Source organism: Loxodonta africana, chromosome 25, assembly GCF_030014295.1.
Source record: "Loxodonta africana isolate mLoxAfr1 chromosome 25, mLoxAfr1.hap2, whole genome shotgun sequence".
NCBI lineage: Eukaryota > Metazoa > Chordata > Mammalia > Proboscidea > Elephantidae > Loxodonta > Loxodonta africana.
In genome coordinates this window covers 19,320,339-19,337,638 of record NC_087366.1, presented here as the reverse complement: position 1 = coordinate 19,337,638, position 17,300 = coordinate 19,320,339, and the positions used below count along the sequence as shown (strand labels likewise).

Below are 17,300 nucleotides of genomic sequence, written 5' to 3'. Positions count from 1 at the left end.
GCAGCCAAGTTCTTCACCACTGGCTGCACCACCAGGGCTCCGTTCTTTTTACCATGCTATGTAATCTAGGCATTAGGCAACGAATACCTGACATGAGGGTGGTGGCGATAGAATGGAGAGGAACATACAGATGCATTTTACTATGCAGGAGGAATTATCAGGACTTGAATCAAAAATGATTTTAAGGTTTAATGATCAGGAGAATGGTGGTACCATTAACAAAGTAAATTAAGAAGGTGAACTAATTTGGGGAGAGATGATGAGGTTAGTTTTAGATATAAAATTGTAGGTGTTGGGCGACATCTAGGTTTGTGCAGCAGTCAGGGATCGGCGCTTGGGAGAAAGTTCAGAGCTGGAGATCCAAATTTGGGACTCATCCTGCCACACTGTGCATGTTTCGGACATGTTGAAGTATATTACTAAATGATTGTTGAGGCTATGGAACTGGTTGCTGTCTTTGAGGAAGCACACGGAAGGAAATGTCACTGAGCCGCAGTATACTTTAGTACTCATGGGTATATCCAAGATCCTTTGTCCATGATTGTACCTATACCTAGGGGATCCTTCAGAAAGTCTTGCCCCCAGAAAACTTGAGGGAATAGCAGCCTGTCTACCAGAGATCCATATGATAGTGAGGTATCTAATCTGTCTTGCCACCTTCAGATCAGAATACTGTAAAATCCCGATGGCAGATAGCTGCTGACACTTAGCGGATTATTAGGGGCCTGCACTTCCCCGAGTAGGTAAATGAAATAACTCCTCGATCCTTCCAATAACCCTATGAAATTGGAATTATTATCCCTGTGTTACACGTGAGGCAGGGAGCAGTTATGTTTCATGGCTAAGTGAGGTAGCAGGGTCTCAAACCCGGGCAGCCTAGCTTCAGAGCCCAGGTTCTCTTAACTGCTACAAACTTCTGCTGGTTTTTGCACGTGTTTGACTTCAGAAATGATCCTACAGTCATCCTCAGAAATTGTTGGGGACATTCTTCTCACATCTAGGGAATGCCCCAGGCCCTGTTAAGTAAAGCTCCTTCGGAGGGTAGGGGTGCTTGTTTTTGTTTTACTTTATACCTGAAGTTCAAACGGCCATTACTTAATCTTGCCCAGTTGCTCACTGTATACTTGTGATTGGTAAAACTCAAAGACATTCTTAGTTTTTAGTTCTCTGTGTGCAGTTTCTTGGCATCCATTTCTGGAACTTTGTAGCAGTTTCCTTCTTTTGAATGATCTCTTCTCTCTCCAGGTGTAAATGTAATGGACATGCAAGTGAGTGTGGGAAGAATGAATTTGACAAGCTGGTGTGTAATTGCAAACATAATACCTATGGAGTAGACTGTGAAAAGTGCCTTCCCTTCTTCAACGACCGGCCGTGGAGGAGAGCAACTGCCGAGAGTGCCAATGAATGCCTGCGTGAGTGCCCCTTGGCGTCAGTCTCGTAAATTGTCTTGAGAACTTCCAGGTAGAAGAAGGAAAGGGTGATTTCCTTTTATTTCTCCTTGAAAGGAAGACTCTGAAAGGCAGTGCTTCCTCTATAATTTGAGAGTAGAACAGTAAACTCCATGCACGTTGGAGGAGAACCATAGCTAGAGGCAATTGGCTGTAAACACATGCTGCTTGGGTTTGTATTTCTTTCAGGAACACATACCACAGTGGGAGCAGCATCTTCCGAGTTTGAAACTCTGCTTAGATCCAAATACTGGGCCAGTGTAGCCTACTCTGAGGGATACTTTTCTAGTCTTTTCTTTGTTTCCCTTTAAAGTACTTGCTTCCTACCAATACTCATTTACTCAAGCAGCCAAGGTCATTGATGAACATGTTGTCAGGCATGATGGTAGTTCTAGACTAAGAATGCTGTTCAAAATATTATTTCTCAAAGCTATTTTTTCCTTTATCTCATTAAGGAATGCAGTGGGAGAATTTTCCCACTCCACCCATCAGAGTTGGGTGGCCTAGGGAGGTAGAATATATTCTGCTGTTCCCAGAAAAGAATAAAATGAAAGCAATAATATGTCATTTACCCCTTCATAATGGCTTGGTTTAAGAAGCCCTGGTAGCACAGTGGTTAAGCCCTAGGCTGCTATCCAAATGGTCGGTGGTTCGAACCCACCAGCCACTCTGTGTGAGAAAGATGTGGCAGTCTGCTTCCCTAAAGATTACAGCCTTGGAAACCCTATGGGAAAGTTTTACTCTGTCCTGTAGGGTTGCCGTGAGTTGGAACCGACTCGACGGCAATGAGTTTTATTTTTAGGTTTAATGGCTTAGCTTATCCTAATCAGACAGGGAAAGAAATCTCAGGAGAAAGGAACCATGAAACCATGCAATCGTAATTTGTCAAGGACTTCTCTTTTACCAGCTGATAACGAGAATGCCATAGCATTGCTTTAGCGGTAGGTTGGAGCAGTGTAGACATGGGAATTGTTCTGATTCGTAGTCTCAGAACACCAGATCATTTTGGTGGCATTGCTGAGTTGACCTAAGGAAAAACTAAGGAGGGCAGAAGGAAGAGAAATAGCTAATGAAGAAGGGAAAAAAGCAACCAAAAACCAAACCCATTGCCGTTGAGTCAATTGTGACTCATAGCGACCATACAGGACAGAGTAGAACTGCCCCCACAGGGTTTCCAAGGAGCATCTGGTGGATTCGAACTTCCAGCCTTTTGGTTAGCAGCTGTAGCACTTAACCACTATGCAACCAGGGTTTCCAGTGAATAAGGGAAAGGGAGCTATAAAAGTTACTTAACACAACTCTAATTTTTAGCTGTAGTAATTCAAGTTTCTAAGTAAGTTTTCAAGTATTATACTGTAAAGGAACTGATTGTAAAGGAAGAGAGGAACAAAAAAAGAAAAAATATATATATATTCACAACTTTTTAAAACACCTTACAACCTCCAGGTCTATCTGAAACCAAAAGTTAAACTATAAAACTATAGTTTTTAAACTATTATATTCATTTAGTACTTAAGATACTGTCTGTACTTTGGGCAGAATCAGTAATTCTGAGAAAATCATCTTAATGTAAATATAATAAAGAATTTCTTTGACTACAGGTGATTGTTCTTAAAACATGGTTGTGCTTTGTAGGGGATATAATTACGTAACAGATAACCCACTTGGAATTATGGCTCCCCAGTCGATGGGTGTATCTGGAGACTCAGATTACCCTTTAATTTTGCTTCCATCTACAGAGACACTAATTTTAACCCACGTGTCTGAGGTTACTCTAGTCTTGATATACAGGTAATCTGGCACTTTGAAAGTTTATTTGAATCTCCTGGGGCCAAAGAAGTAAAGGTAAATTGCAGTCTGCATGTAAATTGGCACCTTGTTCTAGGTATTGATATTAGAATGAAGGATAAAGATTCAGGAAAATTGGAATTCGACTTGACTTTTTACTTGTATTGGAGCCCTAGTGGCACAGTGGTTAAGAGCTTGACTGCTAACCAAAAGGTCAGCATTTCAAATTCACCAGCCGCTCCTTAGAAACCCTATGGGGCAGTTCTGCTCTGCCCTATAGGGTTGCTGTGAGTTGGAATTGACTCCACGGCAGTGGGTTTGGTTTGGGTTTTTACTTGTGTATCAGCGACTACCTGAAACCAGATTCCTTACTAAGTACAGGAATTCTTTGTATGTTATGATGGTGCTGTTTTTTATAAGGAAGACCGTTTCTTAAGCTGATAACCTGGTGATATAACCCCCTTGTTGACATACTGCTTTTGTAATATACAGTGCATCTGATGATCATTCTTATTCTACCATCACCTTTTGCCACAGAGATGTGGGAAATTATGGTTTGGTTTTCTTTGAATCGTGTAAGATGCTATTCTTAAAAGTACAGGAGTCTGACTTAATTCGTATTTTTTTGGCTGACAGCCTGTGACTGCAATGGCCGATCACAGGAATGCTCCTTTGACTCTGAACTCTACCGTTCCACTGGCCATGGTGGCCACTGTACCAACTGCCAGGATAACACAGATGGTGCCAATTGTGAAAGGTGCCGAGAGAATTTCTTCCGCCTTGGCAGCAATGAAGTCTGCTCTCCATGCCACTGTAGTCCTGTTGGTAAGTGACAACCGGGGTCTGCGTCAGCCTGATGGGTTAAAAGACAAAGTTAAGAGTTCCCTGTAATCCCCTAAAATAAAATTTTCCTTCTTAGGTATTTGCACAGGTAAGTATGGAAGTATGTACATTATTTTAATGTGTAAATGATTCCAGGTATACCTGTAAGCCCACCTCTACTCTGTAACCAAGTTGAACTTTCAGGTGACTTTCTGGTGTATATAAGTGTGGGGTTGGCCTGAGTAATGGTTTTGTAAATAATTAGCAAAGAATCATAGAGACCATCTGAACTTTGGCTGTACAAGGTTAGCTGCTTTGTGAGTTCCTCCTCGTTAATGACTTTGTTTAGTCTAGGGGGCCGGATTGTTTTCAGTATATTGGTGTGTGTTCAGAGATTCAGAGCACTCTTAGTCCATTCTACTTTTTCAAGAGTTTGGCATTTATTTTAAATTCTAGACATGGGACTTAAGGAGCTCGTGCTTACCCGACAGAGACGCAGCAGGTCCTGTCTGCAGTTTATCACTGGGTATAGGGTGATTTGTAAGGAGTCCTGATGGTACCAAATGGTTAAGCTCTCAGCTGCTAACCAAAAGGTTGGTGATTTGAACCTACCCAGCAGCTCTTTGGGAGAAAGACCTGGTGATCTGCTTCCGTAAAGATCACAACCAAGAAAATCATATGGGACAGTTCTGCTCTGTCACATTGGGGTCACTATGAGTCAAAATTGACTCAACAGCACATAATAGGGTGATTTGTAACTATTTTTCGACATTGATGAGTCAGTTCATCTTAGGATGTGTGTCTGGAAAGCTAGAATGTCATAGCTTAAAGGGGTATGATTTTGGAGAGTCTTGATTTAAAATTTGATGTTTTGATCTCTCAGTAACTATCTAGAAATTACATACTGGTTTTCGGTTACCTTTTTTTTTTTTTGAACACATTAATTTTACCTACATATCTGTTCTGATATGAGATTGACGGTGGTGTTCACCATAATGACAAGCTCTTTAAATTTTAGGCTCTCTCAGCACACAGTGTGACAGCTATGGAAGATGCAGCTGTAAGCCAGGGGTAATGGGTGACAAGTGTGACCGTTGCCAGCCTGGATTCCATTCTCTCACTGAGGCAGGATGCAGGTAAGATGTTTCAAAACCACAAAAAGGGTGCAGAATCTCATTGTAGTCAACTCAAAATTGTCCATCTTGTGGCTTCTTTGCAGCAGTGTAAACGTTTTCCCCTCGATAAGTGTCAACAAGACTCAAGACTTCCTAGCTGTGATGATGAGCCACGAGGGGCTTGATTTGTACAGAGAGTGATCAGACATCTTAATGTGACGAGTATTCTTGATGGAAACCAAACCCAAACATAAAAATGACTTTAGCATTCATTTTGTCTGTTTCTTTAAAAAAAAAAAAAAAAATGAGTACATAAGGAGCCCTGGTGGCTCAGTGATTGGCAGTTCAAATCCAGCAGCCCCTCCTTGGATACCTCATGGGGCAGCTCTACTCTATCCGATAGGGTTGCTATGAGTTGGAATCTACTTGATGGCAACAGGTTTGGTTTGGGTTTTTTTATTAGTATATAAAACATAAGGTTGACTCTAAGAATGGAGCTTCTTTTCTCCTTCCTTTTCTCTCACTGTGGTGGTGTTCCCCCCTGCCCCCATTTTCCATCCAACAGGCCATGCTCTTGTAATCCTTCCGGCACCATAGATGAATGTAATGTTGAAACAGGAAGATGTGTCTGCAAAGACAATGTTGAAGGCTTCAGTTGTGAGAGGTAGCTCATTCTTTCTCTAGCTATATTGTATTTTCTTTGCTATCATATTTCAAGTAAAAAAAATAACTCTGTCTCAATCTCTTTCAGGTGCAAACCTGGATTTTTTCATCTGGAATCATCTAACCCTCGGGGTTGCACACCCTGCTTTTGCTTTGGGCATTCTTCTGTCTGCACGAGTGCTGTCGGCTACAGTGCTTATTCCATCACCTCTACCTTTCACACTGGTAATTCCGACCATTTTTTCCCTAGAACTATGAGATTAGACTTGAAATGTTAAAAAAAAAAAAAAAAAATGAGTAGCTCAACGCTTAATATTATTCAGTGCATATGATTTTTCTTGTTTGTCTTTTTCACTTAGTGGAAACCTACATACGGTTTTAGAATTTACCCCAGTAGTACTGAGTACGCTCTTATATAAAATAAAGCAAAATATAACTTGAGGAATAAAGCATATACAGGTACTATTGTGGGATTGATTTATTAAAAAACTTATTGGCGACCTTCTGTATACAAAGTGCAATCCTAGACACTTTGTGGTTATGGAGGACCTGAATTCAGGATATTTACAACATAATAGCACTTAACGTTTTTATTCTCTGCTTCCAGATGAGGACAGGTGGCGTGCAGAACAGAGGGACGGCTCTGAAACGTCACTTGAGTGGTCCTCTGAGAGGCAAGATATCGCCGTCATCTCAGATAGCTACTTTCCTAGGTACTTCATTGCTCCTGGTAAGTAAGGTGAGAAAGCAGGCTGGCTTGATGTGTGTGCTTTTCAGAATTCACATTCTTACATTCTTGCACACTATTGTGTCTGCATTCCAGAGAAGTTCTTGGGCAAGCAGGTGTTGAGTTATGGACAGAACCTCTCTTTCTCCTTCCGAGTGGACAGGCGAGACACCCGCCTCTCTGCAGAAGACCTGGTGCTTGAGGGGGCCGGCCTAAGAGTGTCTGTGCCCTTGATCGCGCAGGGCAACCCCTATCCAAGTGAGACCACTGTGAAATATGTCTTTAGGTAAGACGACCTTCTTTGTGACATCTGACTTGACCAGAATTGTGAAAGTGGTTTCTTTATCTACATGTATCTGACCTACAGTATCTGTTAAAGAAAAACTTGTGGGTTATCAAGGTGATATCCCTTGTAAAAGGGTATCATTCCCTTTGTTAAACTTTACCTTTTCCAGTTGTACTGTCAGACCACCAGTCTCCTTCCTGAAACGGTTAGATCGTCAGAGCATTGCATTGTTAGTGGCGTAAATGAACAAGAGACGCTTGCTCAGTACCCAGTATTACCCTTACAGAGGTAAATGTGGCCTTTTCTTCCCCTCCAGGCTCCATGAAGCAACAGATTACCCTTGGAGACCTACTCTCACACCTTTTGAATTTCAGAAACTCCTCAACAACTTGACCTCTGTCAAGATCCGTGGGACATATAGTGAGAGAAGTAAGTTATGATATGATTTAGGAGAATCGCATAAGAAGTTAGGTAGAAGGATCCATACTAATGCAGAAGTTTCTCTCTAAAGTCCTACCACTGTAACACTGATCTCAAAGAAGTGCGTATAAACTACTTCATTATCATGAATTACGTGTTAAAAAAAATGCAGTTTTTTAAAGTTACTTTCTGGGACCTGGAGAAAATTTGCTTAATTCCATAAATATTATCTTTTATAAGTAGTAAGACTATTGAGATTACATTGTACGTAACTGGATTCTTCTAAAAACCCTCAGAATAATTATCATTCAAATTGCCTAACCATTTCTTTTCACTTACTGCAATGAATTATCAAGCCCTTTTAGTTATTGGCTAAATTATAACAAATTATAAATAATTGGTTGAACATTTGTTATTATTTTAGTTGAACAAGACTATTTTAAGTATCCCTTTTAAGGCTCTTTGCTTTTTTCCTATAATAATTTTAAATGAGAGCCTTTTTCTTTAGAAAGGTATAGCTGTTTGAGGGAGGTGGAGTCTGATGTTGGTGTGCTATTGGGAGTGCTATCAGTAGCTTGGGTGTGTTGGTTTTTCAGACGCTTGCATGAATATCCAGATGAAAATGTCTTGTAAGTAGTTAGAAATACGGATCTGGAGTTTAGGAAAAAGTTAGGACTGAAGACTTAGAATTGGAAGGTGGTCAACATAAGGGCAATAATTTTTAAACTTGGAAATATGACAAAAAATATAGAAAGAGAAAAGAGGATTGAATCCTGGAAACACAGTTATTTAAGGGCCATGCCCTTGGACCTAAGGGAGAAAAAGAATTTTAAAGCAGGAGAAACAACAAACAGATTTAGAAAAAAGCACCATTGGATTTTGAATTGGGTGGGAGTCATTGGTGATTTTTTTTAAGTGTTGAGACTGAAGTTAGATTGCAGTGCTTTAAGAAGTAATTTGAAGGTGAAGAAATAAAGGCTATTCTTTTTGAAGTCTGGCTGTAAGGGAAGGAAAATAGATGGACTGTCATTTGGGAATAGGAACAAGATTGAAGAAAAAGTATTTCTAGACTGGGAAGACTTAGAACGTTTAATAGGGCTGGAAGCTCGTTAACCAGTGAAGACGTATCTGATGATTTTACTGGGCGAAAAAAGTAAACATATTAAAAGTCAACTAAGTTTAAGGTAATGATAGAAGAGATGTCCTTCAGCCTTAGGTGGTCGGTTTCCAATTGAATTACATAAACAGCAAGTGATATTTCATAACATGGGGAAATACACTTTAACTGTAAAACCACAAGAGACTAGAGTGGAATGATTGATTTAAAAGGAATTGTAATGATGTTTTCAAGGATTTCTTTCTATAGCCTATTCCTGCTAATGCTATCAAGTGGACCACTGGGTGGGATGAACCATTGGTGGGAGCCATATAAGGCTTCCTCTATTTTTATTTTCTTACAGAAATGGAAAAGCATTATGACATTTGATATAATAGCTTTGAAATAATTGCATAGTTGTCAGAAGTAATCCTGGGTATTAGAACTTGTTTACTCGTTTTGGAGTCCCTGAGTGGCGCAAACGGTTAATGTGCTCGGCTGCTAACCAGAAAGGTTGGAGGTTTGAGTCTACCTAGAGGCACCTCAGAAGAAAGGCCTGGAGACCTACTTCTGAAAAATCAGCCATTGTAAACCCTATGGAGCACAGCTCTAATCTGACACACATGGCGTCACCATGAGTCGGAATTGACTTGATGGCAACTGGTTTACTGATTTTTACATGTTTTTGTTGTTTAATGCAGGGCAAAAACATATAACCTATTACTTGTTGACAGGTGTTCTCCTGCCTTTGTTATCCTTGAACTCTACGGTCAATGCCTGCTTTTGTGGCAAAAGAACAAAAACACATTTTAGTGGTCACAGGCTTAAACTCTTCTGTTTCCCCCTCACTCTTGCTTGTATCTCTTCTTGCCCCAAGTGAGTGTCTAGTGCGTTTTATTTTTCACATTGGTGATTGGAAGAACTGTAGAGGCTAGCAAATTCAGGTGTGTATATGTGTTTCTGTTTAAAAATATAAGTTTGCTCTGTCATCACTTCAGATATGTAGCACCGTGTACCACATAATTGTTCTAAATGCTGTTTTCTAATTTTCTTTCTCAATGGATGAGTTAAACTACTGGCTGGTTTCCCCTGGCATTTTGGATCTGGTTCCTACTTAGTTTTACTGTCTTTTCATGAACTTTTGGAAAACAGAAGCCAACTTGGTGATTCTCTTTTCTACACCATACACAGGTGCTGGGTATTTGGATGATGTCACCTTAGCAAGTGCTCGTCCTGGGTCTGGGGTCCCTGCACCGTGGGTGGAGTCCTGCACCTGCCCTGTGGGATATGGAGGGCAGTTCTGTGAGATGTGCCTCTCAGGCTACAGAAGAGAAACACCAAGTCTTGGACCGTACAGTCCCTGTGTGCTTTGTACCTGCAATGGACACAGTGAGACCTGTGACCCAGAGACAGGTAAGAAGATGATCTTTGGCAGCTACTGGAGCCCAGCTGTCTTTAGTAGATGGGAAGGGAATGGTAACTGTCTTATTTACTCATGCTCTTGCCTGTTTTTTCACCCTCGCTCTCCACATAGGCGTCTGCAGGTGCAGAGACAACACAGCTGGCCCCCACTGTGAAAAGTGTGGTGATGGGTACTATGGAGATTCGACCATGGGCACCTCCTCTGATTGCCAACCCTGTCCCTGTCCTGGAGGCTCAAGCTGTGCTGTTGTCCCCAAGACAAAGGAGGTGGTATGCACTAATTGTCCTACTGGCACCACTGGTAAGTCTTCAGTCTTCGTCAGCTTCCAGTGTTCATCCTATAAAAATACCTTGGGAAGAGGACGTTTGTTTAGACATTTTGTTTGGTTCAATGATTATGGTTTTTCTGGTAGACAGAAGTTTTGTAGGAAACAGGTTTGCTGTAGATTCATAAAATTCAGATCAGATGGCTAGTTGACTAGTAATAGCTCACTTTTATCGAAATTTATTAAAGGTCAGGTACTGTTCTAAGCCCTTGACACGTTCTGCCTCATTAATCCTTCCAACCTTTCAAGGTAGGTACTGCCATCGTTCCCATGTTACAGCAAAGAAAACTGAGGCACAGGGACATTAAGTTATAAGCCCAAGGCTGCGTGGCTCCTCATTGGTTGAGCTGGAATTTCAACCCAGGCAATCTAGCTCCGAGGGTGATGTGTTTGAACACTACAGTATACTCTCTCTCATCAGATGAGAACCACAATCTGATTTTTAGTTTGTAGGCCTGTCCTGGGATTCTTGATATAAAGTTGTAATTTTTTTAAATTAATTTCTTCTTTAAATAGTGCTTTCAGTATATCAGATCGCATCACATTTAATGTGAAAATATATTCTTTTTTTTTTTTAAAGCTTTGGTTAGGCCTCTGATCCCATTCTATGTGTTTCTTTCTTTTTGAAAAGAACGTAAAACTAGATCTTACCTCGCAACTCAGAGAACTGCCTTGGCTGACTAAGTGAAGAGACAGAGGTTGCCTAATGGACCTTCTTCTTTTGACTTAGTCTTCATGTCAGTGGAGAGGTTCTGGCCATGCTTCTGATGCAGCCTTTTAATGCCATTACAGACTTCTTGTTCAAAAGATACTGCTACAGAACATGAATATAAGTAAAGATAATCACCCAGCCGATACTCTTTATTGCTTGCATCTCATCAAAACATTTTTTAATCATTAGGAAACATCAAAACATCCCCTCTTCCTTCTACTACACCACCAGCCCCATACCAAGCACAAGGGAATTGGGACAATCATTTGCTTAAGGTAGTAGAGTGGAAATTAGTATAGAATTACATATTCGACTTTCTTGCTTTCTTTTAAACAGTGGCCCCACAGAGTTGCAGAGACTTCTCCAGCCTCATTCCCCACTACCCATCCTTGTACCCACTCCCTCTGCTCCAGCGCTCCTGGGCTTCTTCCCTCAGATGCGCGAAGCTCTTTGACTCTGGACCTGCCCATAAGCTGTATTCTTTCTTTAGAGTGTTTTACGCCTCTTTTTCTTGCCCAGATATCAATTTTTTTTCCCCCTCAACTCCTGTCTGTCTTATGGGCTGGGATGAGACATCACTTTCTCAGAAGGGCTTTCCCTAGTGAAATCTCACAACTCCCTCAGATTATCAGGGCCCTTTACCCTGTGGCCATAGCATATACTGAGTATTCCTCCTTGCAGTATCTACTCTTAGAAATAGTTAATATAATAATTTAAAAAATTTTTATTTTGTCGTTCCTGTTGTTGAGAATATATACAGCAAAACATACACCAATAGTTACTGCATGTACAATTTATTGACATTGATTACACTCTGCATCGTATGGCCATTCTCACTGTCCTTTTCTGAGTTGTTCTCCCACGTTAGCATAAACTCACTGCCCCCTAAGTTTCCTGTCTTTCGAGTTGCTGTTGTCAATTTGATCCCATATAGGTATTTCTTAAAAGGGTACAATGGTCAAGGTAGATAGTTTTTACTAGTTAAGCTAAATTGTTTGGTTTTAAGATTACTTTAGGGGGTATTTTTGGTTTAAGGTTTAAAGATTATCTCAGGGCAACCGTTTCAGGGGTTCATCTAGCCTCCACGTTCCAGAAATTCAGTAATGACATTTTGATCAAAGATTCTGTGGAAGAATCCTGATCAAAAGGGGGAAGATATAGAATTGAACCGCAAATTCCCATGGACCCCAGACTTTCTGGATGGAGTATATAATATAGGAGATCTTTGAAAATGTTATAAATACGTTAGTCACTAGACAGATGTCTCTCACACAAGATTTGTGAAATATATTTGTTTTGTAAGTTATTACCTGCCTTGAAGGGAGTGGTGTGTAGCAGTTCTTGAGGATGTGTTAGTTATGATGTAGAGGTCTGTACGAAAAACAGCATAGACCCAGTTTTAAAAATAGTAATAACAATGCCATCACTCTTTAACCCTGTGTCTTTGTTTTCATAACACTTTTTAACAACCCAACATTTTTACTGGTTAAGAGTTCAGCCGCTAACCAAAAAGGTCGGTAGTTCGAATCCATCAGTTGCTCCTTGGAAACCCTGTGGGACAGGTCTGTCCTGTCCTAGAGGATTACCCTGAGTTGCAGTTGACTCAGTGGCAATGGGTTTGGTTTGACATTTATTCGTTTATTGTCTGTCTCCTCCTCAGACCACAAACCTCCACCCCTCAGTGAGAGCTCCATCAGAGCAGGGACTGTGTCTGTTTTATTCAGTTTTGAATCCCTAACATCCAGAACAGTGCTTGGGGAAGATATTTGTTAAAGTCTTCCTCATTTAGAAGACTGTAAAAAAATATGAATAGCTGCTAATAGTCACCCAAATCCTCATGGTATACTTTCACATGTAATTTATCTTTAAAACAATCTTTTGAGGTAAAATAATACCAATAATTAATATTATTTTTTTCAACAAATTTGAGTACCTGACTTTGGGAATACAAAAATATAAAAGGATAGTTCCTACTCTTCAGAGGCTAAAAGTATGAAGGGAAACACGGATAATTATAGTACACAAGAGTGCTAAAGGAGCAAGAAAGAAGGGTACCTCTCCCAGTGGGGGCAGGGAAGATAGGGAAAACAGGCTAGAAAATATACGTAACTTGCCCAAAGTCATATTAGTAGTACAGCCAGGACTTGAACTTAGATCCTAGACCTTAAGACAAAAAGGGTAGCCTTAACTGTAGCTGCCAAATGGTATTTCAGAATGAGAGCTTCTCATGGGCTACCGTGTAGCTCTGATTCAGGGTTTTCACCAGATTTTAATTTAAGCAAATCCAAGCCAAATCTTTGATTTCCTCCCCTTTTTTCTAACTCTAACCCTGTTCCTTCCCCAATCTTTACTCATCTCAGTAAGTATACTGCCATCTATCTAGTTGCTTAAACTAAAAACTGGGGCTTATTCTTGATTCTTCTTTCTTTCACTCCCCAGAAGCAATCAGTCAGCAAGTCTTACTGATTTGATCCCAAATCTGATGACTTTTCACCACCTCCACTGCTACCACCCCAGTCCAAACCACTGTCATCTCTCACCTGGGAATAGCCTCCTGACTGGTCCTTCTGCTTCAGTCTGCTCCCCTACAATCCATTCTCCTCATAGCAGCCAGCATAATCCTTTTAAATTTTAAACATGGTCCACTCACTTCTAATATTTTCCAGTTGCTTCTCATTGTACTTAAATTTAAATCCAAATTCCTTACCGTGACCTACATGATTCTAGATGAGTTGCCTCTTACTGCGTCCACAATCTTCTGTAAAGATGGCAGCCTTAGAAAACCCTACGCGGCAGTTCTAAACTCTGTCCTGTAGGGCCGCTGTGAGTCAGGGTCAATTTGTCACCAATGGGTTTGGTTTTCTTGATTAGGCAGACTAGGTACTGTCTTCCTAATAAGGAAATGGAGACTTGGAGAGGTCAGAGACATATCTAAAGGTTACTTCTCACACTGATCCATGGCAGTGGCCAGGTCCTCTGCCCTCTGAGACTGGTGCCATGTCCACTGCACCGCATCCCCTCGCACCTGATAGTTGGACTAGACTGTTTGTAACCAGTGGCGATTTAGCACCAGAAATGTCTGAGCTCTTTCGTAACACAGACTGTCTCTCTCCCAGGTAAAAGGTGTGAGCTCTGCGATGATGGCTACTTCGGAGACCCTCTGGGTAGAAATGGCCCCGTGCGGCTTTGTCGCCTGTGCCAGTGTAATGACAACATTGATCCCAACGCAGTTGGAAATTGCGATCGCTTGACGGGAGAATGCCTGAAATGCATCTATAACACTGCTGGCTTCTATTGTGACCGGTGCAAAGATGGGTTTTTTGGAAATCCCCTGGCTCCCAGTCCAGCAGACAAATGCAAAGGTAATTAGCCACCGGTCAGACTCCTGTCACACTTGCACATTTTTCTTGAGCATTCATTGTGTGGGCTCTAAAAATTGTGATTCACTATCTAATAGAAATATAGTGTGAACCACTTATACAATTTAAAGTTTTCTAGCAGCCACATTAAAAGAGTAAAAAGAAACAAATTGATTTTAATAGCGTATTTAATCAGATATATTCAACTTATCATTTCAACAAGTAATCAATATAAAATTTATTAGTGAGATTTTTTTTATACTAAATCTTCAAAACCAGCATGTCATGTTTTTATGCAAATAACGCGTGCCTTCTAAGTTTGTGTGCCAGCTGCACCCTCTCCCCGCAAAGTATTTTCATATGCGTTGCTATTCCAATTTTTTACATGTTGCTGTAAAAAAAAAAAAAAATTAGTGGTGTGTACTTATGAAAATGCTTTGCTAGGGGAGGGTGCAATTGGCAAGAAGGTATAGAAGGCATGTGTTATTTGTGTAAAGATATGTTATTTCACGTGTGCAATACCTCTGAATTCAGACTAGCCATATTATGGCTAGTGCTCAATAGCTATACGTGGTAACTGGCTCCCATAGTAGACAGTGCAAGTCTTAAAGAATCTATTTTTAGTGTTTATGTTTTAGTGTTTCTGTCAAGTAATTGCGTCTTTTTCTGCTCTGCCTGCCTGCCCTAGCCTGTGCTTGCAACCCGTATGGTACCGTGAGGCAGCAGAGCAGCTGTAACCCTGTGACTGGGCAGTGCGAATGTCTGCCTCATGTGACAGGCAGGGACTGTGGCGCTTGTGAGCCTGGATTCTATAACCTGCAGAGCGGGCAAGGCTGCAAGAGGTGAGATGTCGGGTGCCATTGCTGGAAATTGCCATTGCTTTTTTTTGTTGTCAGAAATGAATTTTTACAAGTTGTAGTCAGAATTGATTCGATGGCAGTGGGTAAGGTAAGGTATATTGTAGTTGTTTGACTTTGTTCAAGTAGTATTTGAGTGCCTTATATAGGGAAGACACCCTTTAGAGGTAATAGTGGAGAGTTGTAATTAAGTGAATAGAGGAGAAGAGGGAAGCCCAGTGGTCCCAGCTGTGTCAGAATCACCTGAAGAAAATTAAAAAAAATACAAACTACAAAGTCCTCTAGAAGGTGCTTAGAATCACTCTCCAGGGGTGCAACTTGGAAATTCCTAGTTTCAAATGCTCTTGCCCTGGTGGAAAATAATTTGGCATTTCCTCAAAAAGTTGAACAGAGACTTTCCACATGACCCAGCAGTTCCCTCCTAGGTGTATACTCAGTGGAATTGCAAGCAGGCCCTCAAACGAATACTTGCACACCGAGTGTTCATTCCAACATTATTCGCCATAGCCAAGAAGTGTGAACAACTGAAGTGTCCATCAGCCCCTGAATAGATAAATAAAATGTGGTGTATATGTACCATGAAATATTATTCAGCCATAAAAAGGAATGAAATTGTAATACATACTGCAGCATCTATGAACCTTAGAAACATTATGCTTAGTGAGATTAAAAAAAAAAAAAGCTAGACACGAAAAGACAAAAATAGTCTGATTTCATTTATATGGAATATCCAGAAGAGACAAATACATAGAGACCAAAGTGGATTAGTGGTTACCAGGGTCTGGCAGGAGGAGGGAATGGGGAATTACTGCCTAAAGGTACAGAGTTTCTGTTTGGGGTGATGAAGAACTTGGAAATAGACGGGATGATGTTTGCACCACATTGTGAATGTAATTAATGCCACTGAATTGTATACTTAAAAACGGTTAAGATGGCAAATTTTGTGTCTATTTTACCACAATTAAAAAACAAGTTCTTGGTCAGTTCCAATGCAGTGCCAGGTTGGAGAGCCGCTGGTAGCATTTTAGTGATCCTTTTAGTAATGTTCATGTGGTTAGAAAAAGAAGTTCGAATAGAATTCAGGAAAATTGCTTGAACCTCAGGGGCTTAATGACCATGAACATTCTGTCCTAATCGCCTTTAACATTCTGTCTTCTAACGCGAATTATATCAGTGTTATTCTGGTGGGGGTGGGGGTTTGGGGGGGGTGGAATAAAGTTTTCCTAAAGTCTGCTTTTCTCCCCTGAGAAATGTCGTTGTGTTCATTTTCAGGTGTGACTGCCATGCTTTGGGTTCCACCAATGGCCAGTGTGACATCCATAATGGCCAGTGTGAGTGCCAGCCAGGTATCACCGGTCAACGCTGTGAGCGGTGTGAGGTCAACCACTTTGGATTTGGACGTGAAGGCTGCAAACGTAAGGGGTGTTGGTGGCATATAACTCGACCAAAAAAACCAAACCAAATCTGTTGCCTTCGAGTCAGCTCCGACTCATAGCGACCCCATAGGACAGGGTAGAACTGCCCCATAGGGTTTCCAAGGCTGTAATCTTAAGGAAGCGGGCTGCCACATCTCTCTCCAGAGAAGCTGCTGGTGGGTTGGAGCTGTCAACCTTTCAATTAGCAGCCAAGTACTTAACTACTGCTCCACCAGGGCTCCTGTAGAAGTTCCGGTCTACCCTAATTCCAGTTAGAACCATAACTCCAGAAAGGGCCTTGACAGCCTCAGTGTAGCCACACACCGAAATCATCAGAGATGCTGCTTTATTAGATGAATGTTATCTTTTTCTAAAAACCTAGGGCTCGAGGGCTCCTCTGGTTTCTTTGCAACCACCTTATTTGTGTTTTCTTTAATAGCATTTCTAATTCTTACCTTTTTTCAATCTTTTATTTTTCCAAAGAAAAGTCTCCCTTTGATTACTGAGCTCTCCACCATGCTTAATGAAACCTTCTTAACTGATCACGTTCTTCGTGCAGATAGTGAAACAGTGAAGGATGTTCTGTTCACAGTGAGTTTGTTGACTTACTGGCTGCAGTTGCTTCCCGCCCTTGGGGCCCTTTTGGTACCGTTACATATAAACATCTGCTTCTCCTTGGCATAAACACTTGCCTGGAATTAGGCCTCAGAACATTTTGGTTTTTACTTTCCAAATTTCTTCATTTCTCCTGTGGAATGTCGCATAAGTCATTGACTCAGTTCAGAGAACAAAGTGAGTAAACAAACTAAAAAAATAATGCAAAATAAGCACTAGTTTTTGGGTT

General features: G+C 40.9%; 1 protein-coding gene across 1 annotated transcript in view; it reads left to right on the top strand.

The window, feature by feature from the left end:
- Positions 1-17,300, top strand: part of LAMC1 (laminin subunit gamma 1) — a 128,402-nt gene that overhangs the window by 90,616 nt on the left and 20,486 nt on the right. The window contains exons 4-16 of the mRNA XM_003410851.3: positions 1,246-1,412; positions 3,873-4,061; positions 5,077-5,194; positions 5,739-5,837; positions 5,925-6,061; positions 6,444-6,566; positions 6,660-6,849; positions 7,166-7,278; positions 9,557-9,778; positions 9,900-10,088; positions 13,942-14,187; positions 14,873-15,026; positions 16,314-16,456. Coding sequence (XP_003410899.2) covers positions 1,246-1,412; positions 3,873-4,061; positions 5,077-5,194; positions 5,739-5,837; positions 5,925-6,061; positions 6,444-6,566; positions 6,660-6,849; positions 7,166-7,278; positions 9,557-9,778; positions 9,900-10,088; positions 13,942-14,187; positions 14,873-15,026; positions 16,314-16,456 — 2,090 coding nt within the window. The remainder of the gene's footprint in view (positions 1-1,245; positions 1,413-3,872; positions 4,062-5,076; positions 5,195-5,738; positions 5,838-5,924; positions 6,062-6,443; positions 6,567-6,659; positions 6,850-7,165; positions 7,279-9,556; positions 9,779-9,899; positions 10,089-13,941; positions 14,188-14,872; positions 15,027-16,313; positions 16,457-17,300) is intronic.